The sequence below is a fragment of the Poromitra crassiceps genome, assembly GCF_964638095.1.
Source record: "Poromitra crassiceps genome assembly, chromosome: 12".
Taxonomy (NCBI): domain Eukaryota; kingdom Metazoa; phylum Chordata; class Actinopteri; order Beryciformes; family Melamphaidae; genus Poromitra; species Poromitra crassiceps.
The window spans coordinates 26,912,273-26,925,425 of NC_139632.1; the positions used below are offsets into that span (position 1 = coordinate 26,912,273).

Genomic DNA, 13,153 nt, shown 5'->3' on the forward strand with positions numbered 1-13,153 from the left:
CATAACACACACACACGTGCACGCACACACACATGCACGCACGCACACACACACACCCATGACACACACACACACACACACACACACACACACACACACACACACACACACACACACACACACACACACACACACACACACACACACACAGGGCCAATGCTTCCTTTGAAAATAGTGAGTGTTTCTGCAGCCGTCCAGCAGTTTAAAACATTTATGTCAAGAAATCTGCATCTAAGGCGTTAAAAGCAATCGCCTACCAACGCAGAGTCCCGGGTTCAATAAATCCCGGGCTGCGGTACTTCCGGCTTCATCTGGTGCACAACTCTTGAAAAGTGGTTAACCGCCCCCTAAGACCAAAACAAAATGTGTGACAGATGAATTAACCAACCACGGACGGCGAGCTGGACTTCCGTAACATTTATTTTATTTTATTTTCAATCACACATGCACGCACGCACGCACACATATATACAGTATATATGAGAATATATATATATACAGTATATTCTTATTTATCAGAAAAACAGAAATCCCTCAAAAATATACCATTACTGAATTGTCTAGGTGCTATTGAACACTAACCAGTAGTTGTATGGAGATATCTGGTACAGTTCTATAGCAAATGAGATTTCTTTAGACATACAGTAGGCCTACCTCTTCTCTGAAACAGTCAAATTAGGTCATTCCATTGGGGAATAAGTGGCATAGCCTATAAGTTAAGAATGCTCACTCTGATGGTCATCATATTTGGAGAGGGAAATACCAGGTGGTTGAACTACATCATGATCACCAAATACTGTAGTACTTTTGTACTTTTGGAGATGCATGGTTTTCATCGGACAGCGATGATTTGTGAGATAGATTTTAAACCACAGTGCAGGCATTCTGATCTAAGCCAACAGAGGCTAGCCTAAGTTAAATGTGTGTGTGTGTGTGTGTGTGTTTTCCATATTTACCAGAGTTCACTGTAATAATGGAGCCAACAGAGCCAACGCAGGCAGCTAGCCAGCCATATTTACAGACACTGGATGAAAAGGTGTGCTTATTATGTGAAAATGCTCTACAAGGAGATAAAAGGTATCCATATGTCAAGAACCTCACCTTACAAGGACTCAGAACTATACTGAAGGTTGGCCAAGAACGAGATGATGAAGTTCATAAGAGACTATCCGCCCACTCAGATGACATACTGTCTTTTAAGGTCAAGGTTTCATATCACAGGTCATGTAGGGCCAATTATTCAAGCACACACAACTACACCTACAACCAGTGATCAAGAACCAGCCCAGGATCAGTGTTAAAGTAAAAGATTTGACATCCGCAGCCAGTGTTTCAAACTTTCAATTGCATCCAGAAAGCCACAAAGAGAGATGGCCTGACCCCTATCAGTACTGGTACAGGTGAAAGTACAAGGTCAAAGGTCCTCAATGCAGCCTCATTTTCCAGAAACAGCAAAGATATCTGTGTTAAAGACAAGCTCCTAAACTTCCCAAACAAACGTAAACATCAGTATTCATGGAAATCTTCCTGTACATAAATCTGAAGCTGGATGTGTGCTGGAGGAGTGAAGCTTCACAGAGTCAGCCTGCCATCTAGTGGTTTCCTCTGGAAATAACATCATGTGTCACAATTATGACATGTTAAAATCTACACAAATGACCCTGTGCATCTTTTGCAAAGTTGACATTTAGAGGATGAGTTAGGATACATCTTACTTAAACGGACTGGGGTAAGGACGTCCTGTGCATACATTTGAAATTCTGTTCAATTTTATTACAAGACAATGAAGTGAAGACATTCTGGCACATAGTATCCCACTGGCAATGTTGGGCAGTAATATATTACTAAAGTAATATATATATTACTAAAGTAATATATTATGTAATATATTACTTTTCCCCAGTAACAAGTAGTGTAACGGATTACAATTTCCAAAATGGTACAGACCATACAGAGGGTCACAGGTTCATGGTTTCTTTCAAGATTCAAAAAGTTGAAGTTGAGCCACATGTTGTAACCCGTTCTCTCTCCTAACTCCTCAAATATTGACGTCTGGTCAGGATGCCGCCTTGGTGTCACTTTTTAACACCCTGTTGGGTACCCCTTTTTAACAATTGTCAACATGCAGTCAGGGAGTGAAAACGTGTTGGAGCTGAAACTACACACACCACAGCCTGTTTGGGCTTTGGAGGAGGAGCGGTGCACACCACTGCGAGAGAAAGGGGTGCGCTGGATTCACATTACGACAAAACGAGAGCAACATTGCTAAAAGGAATGCAGCACGTTTAATCACAATTGTCTTGTTTTCATGATTGTGGGAAGCTAAAATCTTGATCACGATTAATATTAGATTAATTGTGCAGCCCTACGTGTTTGAAGAAGAAATGAAAAGATGTGAGTCCAGATGCTTGAACTGTTGCTCATTTCTTTTCAACTTGTTTCAATCGTTCTCTCTAAAGGAAAACACAGATTACAAGACAAAAAATGACAAAATGGCAAAACAATGGAAATAAGAATGTGGTTTATGAGCTGATTCAAGCAAAGCTCCAGAGATACAAAAGGTTATAACATTTCAAACATGGCCACCGAGGAAATGTGTGGGCGTCACTCGCATCACTTTGGTCAACGGTTCAACACATTCATGTACAGTCAATGATTGGCACTACAGTCTTCATGTAGTCAGTTATTGGCACTGCAGTCTTGTGGAGAACAGGGAATGTTTGGTCCGTCAGCTCAGAACAGAACAGAAACAGAACTGGGTTCACAGACAGGAGCACCCCTGAGTGATTATGGGTAAGAGGCAAGCATTGAAAGTTTCAAACATTAGCCATGTTCGTAATGGTTCACTCATTCACTATTCCCCATGTAGTGGATCATAATGATCATATAGTGAACAATCAAACAAGTTTTGGACACTACCTCACTCTTCTTCTCCTTTGGTAAAAATGACCGCATTGCATTGTGGTATATGGGCAGAAAATGTAGGGTACATTCGCTGTTCACTAGAAATTGCAGTGCATTGTGGGTATTTTATAATGGACTATACAGGTATAGTGAATCAAATTAACAGTTGAGAAATCACACACTAGTACAACATGACCAACACACTATATAGTCCACTTTTTCTGTAATAGGGACCGGTTTGGAACAGGGCTACGGAGTTCCAGTGAAGCAGAGGATCTCCATCCTGATCCATGGAGCTTCTCCACAGTCCATAAACTCAACCAGCAGCTCCGACTCAACTCCTCCAGCCAGACAGGAGGAACCTGCTGCAGATTTGTTTGTAATGAAACCCAGAAGAGTTTATTTTAGATGACTAACGCCTCGGCAAAAGCCTCGTATTTCAAACTGGGGGGGGGGGGGGGTGCTATTCCAGCTCGTATTTCAAATTGGAAAAACGTGGCGGCCATGTTTTTCAAGTTTGAAATATGAGAAACTATCAGAGGAAATCAAAGCCTTCACTCCTTCCTACAGTACCAAACCAGGTCCCAGTCTGAAAGCAGGTCAGGTGCAGTCTGACTCACTGGAAGCAGGCATGATCTCTCAAATGCCTCCGCCACTGTGAAACATCAACAATGGTAGCTAGCAAGTTAGCAACCTACACTCTGAAAATGGCAAGTTTTGACGAAGATGTGGATTGTACAATAAAGCACGCCTGCTTGGTACTTTTCGGTGGATGGTTGTAAAGATAACTGAGCCTTTTTTCACGCTACACCAGAGTGAGAGTATGAGCGAGACTAGGTAAGGTGTGACCAGAGACAGCCTTTCTGTGGTGAATTCCACTTCTGATCTATAAACTCTACATTCAGAGGCATCACGAGGACATTTCCAAACCCAGGATGGATTATCATCTTCTAAAAACTCTCTGATGGGACTCATGGGAGGCGATGCTTTAGGAGCAGTGCTAACCCTAACCAGATTGTCTCTAGCTTAGGTTTACTCATTTAACCTTAACATCAAGTTCCTCAGACCAAATGATATTAACAACAAAGACGTGGCTTTGTGATAAATAAACAAGTCAATTTAGAGTAGAGCCTGACCGATATATCGGTACACCGATATTATTGGCCGATAACCGATATATCGGTATCGGTATGTTGGCCGATATTGCCGATATATATATATTTTAAGTTATAGACAGCATGTTGTGTATTTGATATTTTTTCTTAACTCAAGTTATATTTTATATTTGTTCTATTTTATTTTGTATTTCTAGTTATTTATAATGATTAAATTCCCAGTGAAGTTTACAGTTTCATTGCATTGATGTCATTTTGGACAATAACGTTTATTGATAAGCTGTAAAATATCCTGCCTACATTACATATCTCAAGTCATGTAAAGTCATATCTTTGTCAAGTATTTGATATTTGAGGGATCATTGCAAAAAAAAAGTAATATAATGTGTATATATAATATAAGAATATCGGCCGATATATCGATATCGGAAATTTTTCACTCCCTAATATCGGTATCGGCCTCAAAAATCCAGTATGGGTCGGGCTCTAATTTAGAGATAAATAAACAACTCAATTTAGAGATAAATAAACAAGTCAAAGAAGAGCTGAGTGATTAGTTCAATGACTGTAAGGCAGAAGCAGAAGATCACAGAGGATCGGATGGTCAGACGTCCAGAAGACTAAATATTCCGTTCTGCAGAGCAGAGGTCACTGTTAGTCGGCGGATTCCCCATCGACTACTGATCACATTGACATGCTGGTGGGTGGCCTGTAAAGGAGTGAAGGAGGTTTAGGAGATGGTCTGGAGTCAGTTTACAGTAGTTTCAGCACTTTTCGAGAGCAGAGGAGCTCGTGGTGACAGAAAATCCAAGCAAAATGACACTTTCCTCTAAATCTGTAGAAGATTTGGCAAGGCCAACAGCAGAGAAAATATTGCCTATCCATCAAAATAGAATTAGAACATTTCCCACAAGCAATAGAAAACACAATTTTATAACATACGTCCAATTATAATCCAATAGAAAAATCCAAAAGAAAAATAATTATCCTGCTTATATTCTACAAGCAGCATCTAGCTTTGGCATTATATTAAACAACCAGTTTGGTCCAGTCTGTGATCAATCCTCTTTCCCAATCCATAATCAATGTCAGCGGATAACCTACTCATCCATCCATATGTCCCAGACAGAGGCAGCAGATAGCCTACTCATCCATCCATATGTCCCAGACAGAAGCAGTAAACAGAGGCAGCTCTCCACTGCTCAGGTCCAGGAGGGCAAAAGGGGAAAAATGCAGTGACCGCAGAAAGTCTCTCCCCGCAGAGCCGCACGCTGCGATCTGCCACCCGGGAAGCATCCAGACTCATCTGAACAGAGACACACACACAGCCAATCAGACCAGTCATGTACCCAGTTGTAATGATACAAAGTGGGTTGAAAACCAGCAGAGTGTCCCTAGCGATTAATAGGCGATACTTTAATAATTTATTTTGGCACCGTCCATCCATAATCAGTCTATGGAGAAATGTTTATATCTTTAATGGACACTATTTCTTTCTTTCTTTTTATGCACTGTTTTCTTTTGGGTCTGATTTTGGTCATGAATATTTTTTCCCCATAGATGTATTTGTATATGATTTGAGCCTGAAATAAGCCTGATTTGAGCCTGAAATAAAATGTGTTAAATCATTTGAATATCATGCAGTCCTATTAAAATGCAAACCTAATAGTTGCTGTTACAGTTTATATACAAATACAATGTGAACTTTTTAGAAGAATTTTCTGAGCTACTGTCTATCATTCATGCCAATTACAACAGTGGTATTATTGTGGGTGATTTTAATTTACATGTTGACAACACCACAGATTATTGGATTTTAACAACTTGTTGATCTCCTTGGATTTTATACAGCACCTAAATCAACCCACTCACAAACATGGACACACCCTCGACCTCATTATAACTCAGGGGGTTTCCATTGATATTACCTCCGTTACTGATTTCACTATCTCCGACCATTTTTGTTTATTTTTTACTGTTGTAGTTTGTAATGAGGTTAATGTTACTGAATGTACCTTCAAGAAACGCTACATTGATTCTGATACAGCTGAAAATGTTATGACTGTCTTTCAAAATAGCTCTCCTTGCCTCCATCCTGCCTGTGATGACCCAGTTGATTGTTTTTGCAAGAGGCTAAGAGATAGCATCGACCAAGTAAACAAATAAGTCCAGGGCCCCCTGGAAAAACAGGGAAACAGCTACTCTTAAAAGAATACATGCGTACATGGGTGCGTATGTGTGTGCGTGTGCATGTGTGCATGCATGTGGGCCGACCTGCGCAGGCTGCGTGCCTCGTACAGCGTGTCATCCTCCTCACTGTCCAGAGCCTCCAGCTCCACCGTGTCATCGTAGTTTGACAGGAGGCCATACTTCTTCTTCTGAGACGGTTTCTTCAGCCTAAAAAACACAATTTCTCACACACACACACACACACACACACACACACACGCACACACACGCACACACACACGCGCACACACACACACACACACACACACACACACACACACACACACACACACACACACACACACACACACACACACACACACACACACACAGTTAGCTAGGGCTGGCCAAGCAATATATTGATATTATATCAATATTGTGATATGAGGTCGGGCTCTAATGTCATGTCAGTCATTTTGGACAATAAAGTGTATTGGTAAATTGTAAAATATCCTGCCTACATTAGTACCTATTAGGGCTGTCACTTTTTCCCCAAAATAAAATTCGAACGAACTTTAATTGCCCGAAATTCGTTCGAATATATTCGAAGTTTTTTGGTTAATTAAAAAAAAAAAAAAAATTTTTTTTTTTTTTTTTCAGTCCAGCAGCCTGTTGCACCAGCTGAACGTAAGTTCTGTCTTAAGTTAGGGTGTAAAGTCCACACTAACTGCTACGTTCAAACTAGTTAGTTTGACACTAAAGTTGTGTCTTTGTTTGGTTGCACCACGGAGACGTAAGGTACATCTTAACTAGTAGACCCTAAAGTCCATACTAACCAAAATAGTGTCGCGGACAATGACGTGTACAGTATCTGTGACCAATCAGTGAAAAGCACGGTGGAAACGGTGTTTATTTACGGTTGTTTAAGTGGAGTGAAAACAGGACATGTTGCCCACCGCAAATTAGTGCTTTCATATTTCATCAACACTAATCAAATGAGAACGTTATTGAGTAACGTTCGTTTAGGTTCATATTACTGTTAACGTTTATCTGTGAGCTCTTCATCAGTATTGTAGGCTATACCACCATCCTGCCTCACTAAATTGTTGCGGTTATTTTAATTTGTATGCAGTGCTGCAGCTTGTGGGAAACAAAAGCGTGAGTCATAAATATCAAAGGGTGTAATTTATCACGGAGAGCGCGTTGCGGACGCAAAACAACGATGCGCCACGGTGCCAAGTTGCAATCCGTGCCGACTGCTATTTTACGGAGGACTTTACACCTAGTAAGACGTAGGTGTAAATTTTAAGTTCTAACTTATGCCTACGTTGTAACTATTTCACTTGGTGCAACCCAAATATTTTTAGTAGTGTGTAAACTCGGACTTAGTGAGACTTTACGTTCAAACTAGCTTACGTTTCAACTTACGCACAGCTGGTGCAACCCACTGCAGGCCACCGGGCATCAGCCCGACGTGTTAGCTTGGACGCTCACAGTCACAACACTGCCTCACAAACTTGGCTGCATCCAACTCGAGACAACTTTTCAGACCCTGGAGACAATCTTTCTCAGAAGAGACTAACGCGACAAATCTGGAGACTTTTTCTGACATGGGATTAACATTACCAGCAAGCAGCAGTTGGTTAATTTTGGTTCATAAAAAAATAATAATAATAATAATAATAATAATAATAATAATAAAAAATATAATAAAAATTCGAACATTCAAATTACATTTCGAAAACGAACCCCTCCCCCCACATTCGAAGTTGCATTCGAATTTCGAATGAAAAGTGACAGCCCTAGTACCTATTAGAGGTGCACCGATTGATCGGCACGCGATCGGAATCGGCAGATTCTGACCTCAAATATGCGATCGGTGGATTGCAGATATTGCTTTATTGTTGCTGATCTATGCAGCCAATCATGATGCACGTGAGAAACAGCTGTTTTCGGCATCCACCTACGGCGTCGGGCAAAGCACGACCCTTAGGTGTGGTATAATAAGCATATACCACAGCCTGTCGTGATCTATTGCTTAAATATAATATAAGAATATCATCCGATATATCGATACAGGAAATTCTTTATGCCCCAATATCGATGTCCCCAAAAATCCAGTATCGGTCGGGCTCTGGACTAGATATTGTCTTAGATTTTGGGTACATTATATTGTGATATGGCTTGTCTTTTCCTGGTTTTAAAGTCTGCATTACAGTAAAGTGATGTCATTTTCTGAACTTACCAGACTGTTCTAACTGTATTTGCCTTTACCCACTAAGTCATCCACATTACTGATAATTATTTATAAAAAAATCTCATTGTGTAAATAGTTTGTGAAAGCACCAATAATCATCCATACAATATAGTCGCAATATCGATACCGAGGTATTTGGTCAAAAACATTGTGATATTTGATTTTGTCCATATCGCCCTGCCCTATGTTGGTTATGGAGAATGAGGACCTGAGAGAGCGGTTACAACTTCTGACCACAGATCTGTCCATGTATGGTAGAAAATAGGCTGATAAGAAAGATCTGGCTAACACTGGCACATGCACAGTTAATGTTCATTAATGTGCATTGTCCCGCAAATAAATAAATACATTAAAATGTTATTTATATGAGATAAACAAATGACTAAACCAAAGTTGCGTACATTTATGATGATAAAATATGAATATGGTTGGTACCAAGTCACTGGGGATTATGTTGGATCTTCTTACTTATCCTAATCCTATCCTATAATGCTATATTTTATAATATAAGAATGAGAAGTGTCCCTGTGTGTGCGTGCGAGTGAGCAGAATTTTGGCCGGCCACAGCAATGCCGTTTCACGTGCGATCGGGCTGAAACTTTCAGGGGGTGTAAAGAGCACCCGTGCGGGTGACCTGAGGCAGCCGGATTTTTTAATTAGGTGATTGGCCTAATTACCTAATGATGTGATGTCATCAGTGATGATGTCATCAGTGACGTCATCCTTCCTGGCTGAGGCTATAATATTTCAGTGATGATGTCATCAGACAGTGATGATGTCATCAGTGATGTCATAGAGCAGGCGAGGGCGCGTAGCGGCCGAGCTGCATATATGCGACGCGCAGTGGGCGAGCTGCAGAGCGGGCGAGGCCCTGAGCGAGCCTCGGATTGCTAGTTTATGTAAAAAGCAAGTGCCTCATGTGCCCAGCTGAGATCTGGTATTTTACCATTTATGATTGAAACTGGAGTCTGGAAGAAGAAAAGTTGTTTGAGTGATAGAAAATTAGATGAGTTTAATCTCCACCCCACCACTTTTTATTGTGAACTGCACAATACTTTGTTTAGTGAGATAACAATAAAACAGATGGATTTTGTAAATATGGATGACTTATGAAACATTTATATAGCTAGAAACTGGAGAGATTAGGAGAAAAATGTTTAAGAGAAACTAAGTTTGTAACACTTTTCTTTTCGCTCTCACATAACAGAGAGGGTATGTAGTTGTAAAATGGTGGTGTGGTGTGTTGTGTTGCAATCCCATGTGGGATGGGCAGATGTTAATTGGAATGACACAGAAATAAACAATTAACTGTATGCTGAAGAGAAGAGTGTCTCCTAATTGATGGTTAAGCAAACATGATGAAAAGCTAATGTAGCTAAGCCTACTTCTGTCGATGATAAGCAAGGTGGCATTAAATTGTCAGATATATGAATGGCGTAGTAGGTTTCCATGTTGTAACGTTTTACATGATGCACATGAGAACAGCTTTATCAGCAAACGGCTCGTACGCCAAACTCCATTCAAAACTTGGCCAGTTTAAAATCAACTTGATTATCGGCAAAGACACCGCATCAAATCGCAGGCAGACTTATTTTAAATCGTTGGCAGCTTGGTAAAAGTTGATATTTCTTAAAATAAGTGCTGCTTTGTGGATCCACATGTTTTTCTTACCGCACGGCTCGGATGAGGAAGTAGAGGACTCCGATCCCGGTGAAGCCGATGAGAACGTACAGGGCCCGCTGGATCATGGAGCTGTCCACGGCCAGGGTTTTGAAGACGGAACCTCCGTGACCGTCCCGGCCAGGGTGCGTGGAGTTAGCGGTGGAGTTGACAGACACACCGGGCCCGGGGACAGGCTTGGTGGTGAGCGGAGGCGGGAGAGCGGCGGTGCTCGATTTCACAGAGACAGCGTCCTCTGCCATGGCCACTAAAAGCACTAACAACACCCAGCAGAAATGGAAGATAAAAACTCTGTGAAACGCCATCTTCCTCACTCTCTCCAAACTGGAAAAGTAGCGGCCAGCCGGGATCCTTGGCGTGACAAACAGAAGTCTGGGGGGTTATCAGAGAACACAGACACGTCGCCTTAGCACAGCTGAGTTCACTGCTCTGCTGCTGTGTGTGGTAGTTTGTTGTCACAAAAGTATCCAACAAACTAGGAAGTTCGCACTTCCTGGTGTGACGTCACCCGAGTTCCGCGTAGCCACGCACCTCAGCCTGCCAACCAATCACATGCCCTGCCTAGGCTTTGTTAAGAGGTGAGTTTTGAGCAGCCACACAGAAATGCGGAACCCCGCGGCAGTTAACTATATGATTTGTGCCAAACAAACGTAATATCTCATAGGCTCTATAGGCTACATCACATCGGTTATATTTTGACATTCTGAGTGAGAGCAGAATTAGGTCAAGAGTTTGATGTATAATGCATGTCTTGTTAAAGTTGTGTGAACTGTCGCAGTTTTTAAAATGTAAAGTTAGCCGGCTAGAGTCAGACACCCAAGCCCCGTGCCACGCTCCATAGAGACAGTCGGCATGTGTGGGAACGCCCACAAAATGTTAAACGGCTGGCGCGCGACTGGGGTAAAACCGCCGATATATCTCATGGGCTGACTTACCAAAAGACGGTGCTGCGGCTCTAAACTACAGGTTTGGGGGTTCTAGAGGAGAACACAAGACGTCTGCTCAGATGTGCGTTTACTGCAGTGGTTAAATCCCCGATCGTGTCTGCCTGGGCTGGGCTATCAGCTAAATTCTAACTTTGCTGAATGGATAGAACGGGGGATTTACCCCACCCTGACCACGCCCCCAGCCAGGCTGAGCCGGCTAACCCAGCGTCTATTGTGGGCGTTCCTAGGGCCTGTATGGGCGTTCCCAGACATGCCGACTGTCTCGGAACGCCCACAAAATGTTAAACGGCTGGCGCGCGAGTGGGGTAAAACCGCCGATATATCTCATGGGCTGACTCACCAAAAGACATGCTCCCAGACATGTTCCCAGACATGCGGACTGTCTCTATAGGGTTCCATTGCCGTTGCCACCCAGTGACGCGGTTTGTTTACCAAAATGCTGCTTGGCTGATCCCTCGTATTGGAGACCAATAATAAGGAAAACAAACACCCATATTTACATAAAAACATCAGTCTTTTCTTTAATCTGGTGGAAGCATCATCAGTAGCCTATATAAATGGGAGCTGGGGCTGTCTGTTTGTTTGTTTCTCTCTGTCACACTGTGATTGTCCCACTGTGATGTCATAAGCTATATCCCACTGTGACATCATCCGTGATGTCATAAATCCCACTGTGACATTACTAGCTACTAACTACTAAGTAGCTTGCACCTTTACTATCAGTAAGAAGTGTCTATCTTAGTAGCTCGCACCTTTACTATCAGTAAGCAGGGCCGTAACCAGGGTTCCGAAATAGGGGAGGTCCAGCAAGGGGAGGCGGATTCGGTGGCGCCCGCAAGGGCGCCGCCGAAATTTTTTTTAGGTTTTTTCCCCCCTTTTTTAGCCATATTTAGAGTAATATATCATTTTAAATCAACATTAGGATTATACTGTTGTGATGTCATTATTCAGTATATTCTCTTTCATGTCACCACCTGCTCAGCTCTCCTGTCAACATAATTGTAACTAACAAACACAAACTGTTTTAGCCAAATTCATATCAAAATGACACGTACAAACACAGGTACACAACCCAAGCCATACACGATAATACGGCTGATATGATAAGTCATCATCGATAATAAAAAAAACATACAGAGGGACATTTATTTGTCCCTCTGTAAAAATCTGTCAGTGTCACTCACTGTCTGTCGTTCACTCGCTCACTGTCTCGCAGCTCGCTCACCTTCAATTATCTCGCCAGGCAGACAGACAGTCATCACTCACCACCATGCTGCTGCTCTCTCGGAATCAAGTTACCGCGGACGCGGCGTCAGATGACTTCCTGCCTGACCTGCCTTTCGTTTCAAAATAAAAGCGATCCCGTGTTTTTCATGCTTTTCCATGCAGATTGTTTTATAAAAAAAAAAGAAAGAAAAAAAAAAATCTGAAATATTAGGGGAGGTCCGGACCTCCCCGTCCTCATAGCTAGTTACGGCCATGTCAGTAAGATGTGTCTATCTTAGTAGCTCGCCTCGCACCTTTACTATCAGTAAGATGTGTCTATCTTAGTAGCTTGCACCTTTACTATCAGTAAGATGTGTCTATCTTAGTAGCTCGCACCTTTACTATCAGTAAGATGTGTCTATCTTAGTAGCTCGCCTCGCACCTTTACTATCAGTAAGATGTGTCTATCTAGTAGCTCGCACCTTTACTATCAGTAAGATGTGTCTATCTTAGTAGCTCGCACCTTTACTATCAGTAAGAAGTGTCTATCTTTTAGTAGCTCGCCTCGCACCTTTACTATCAGTAAGATGTGTCTATCTTAGTAGCTCGCACCTTTACTATCAGTAAGATGTGTCTATCTTAGTAGCTCGCACCTTTACTATCAGTAAGAAGTGTCTATCTTAGTAGCTCGCCTCGCACCTTTACTATCAGTAAGATGTGTCTATCTTAGTAGCTCGCACCTTTACTATCAGTAAGATGTGTCTATCTTAGTAGCTCGCCTCGCACCTTTACTATCAGTAAGATGTGTCTATCTTAGTAGCTCGCACCTTTACTATCAGTAAGATGTGTCTATCTTAGTAGCTCGCACCTTTACT

At 41.9% G+C, this 13,153-nt stretch overlaps 1 protein-coding gene across 1 annotated transcript; it reads right to left on the reverse strand.

Annotated features, from left to right (window-relative positions):
* Positions 1–2,504: 2,504 nt before the first annotated feature.
* Positions 2,505–10,594, reverse strand: fam174c (family with sequence similarity 174 member C). Its single transcript, XM_083647807.1, has 3 exons — positions 10,117–10,594; positions 6,294–6,416; positions 2,505–5,325 (listed from the first exon to the last, which is right to left on the reverse strand). Exons 1-3 carry the CDS (start codon positions 10,428–10,430, stop codon positions 5,322–5,324), a joined length of 441 nt encoding a protein of 146 aa, XP_083503933.1. The 5' UTR covers positions 10,431–10,594; the 3' UTR covers positions 2,505–5,321.
* Positions 10,595–13,153: the final 2,559 nt, after the last annotated feature.

Excerpts from the sequence above, each read along its gene's own strand:
- fam174c (XM_083647807.1), bottom strand. The coding sequence starts at position 10,430 with ATGGCGTTTCACAGAGTTTTTATCTTCCATTTCTGCTGGGTGTTGTTA. Across the intron at positions 6,417-10,116 it reads TTCCTCATCCGAGCCGTGCG|GCTGAAGAAACCGTCTCAGA; the intron begins GTAAGAAAAACA and ends TGTGTTTTTTAG.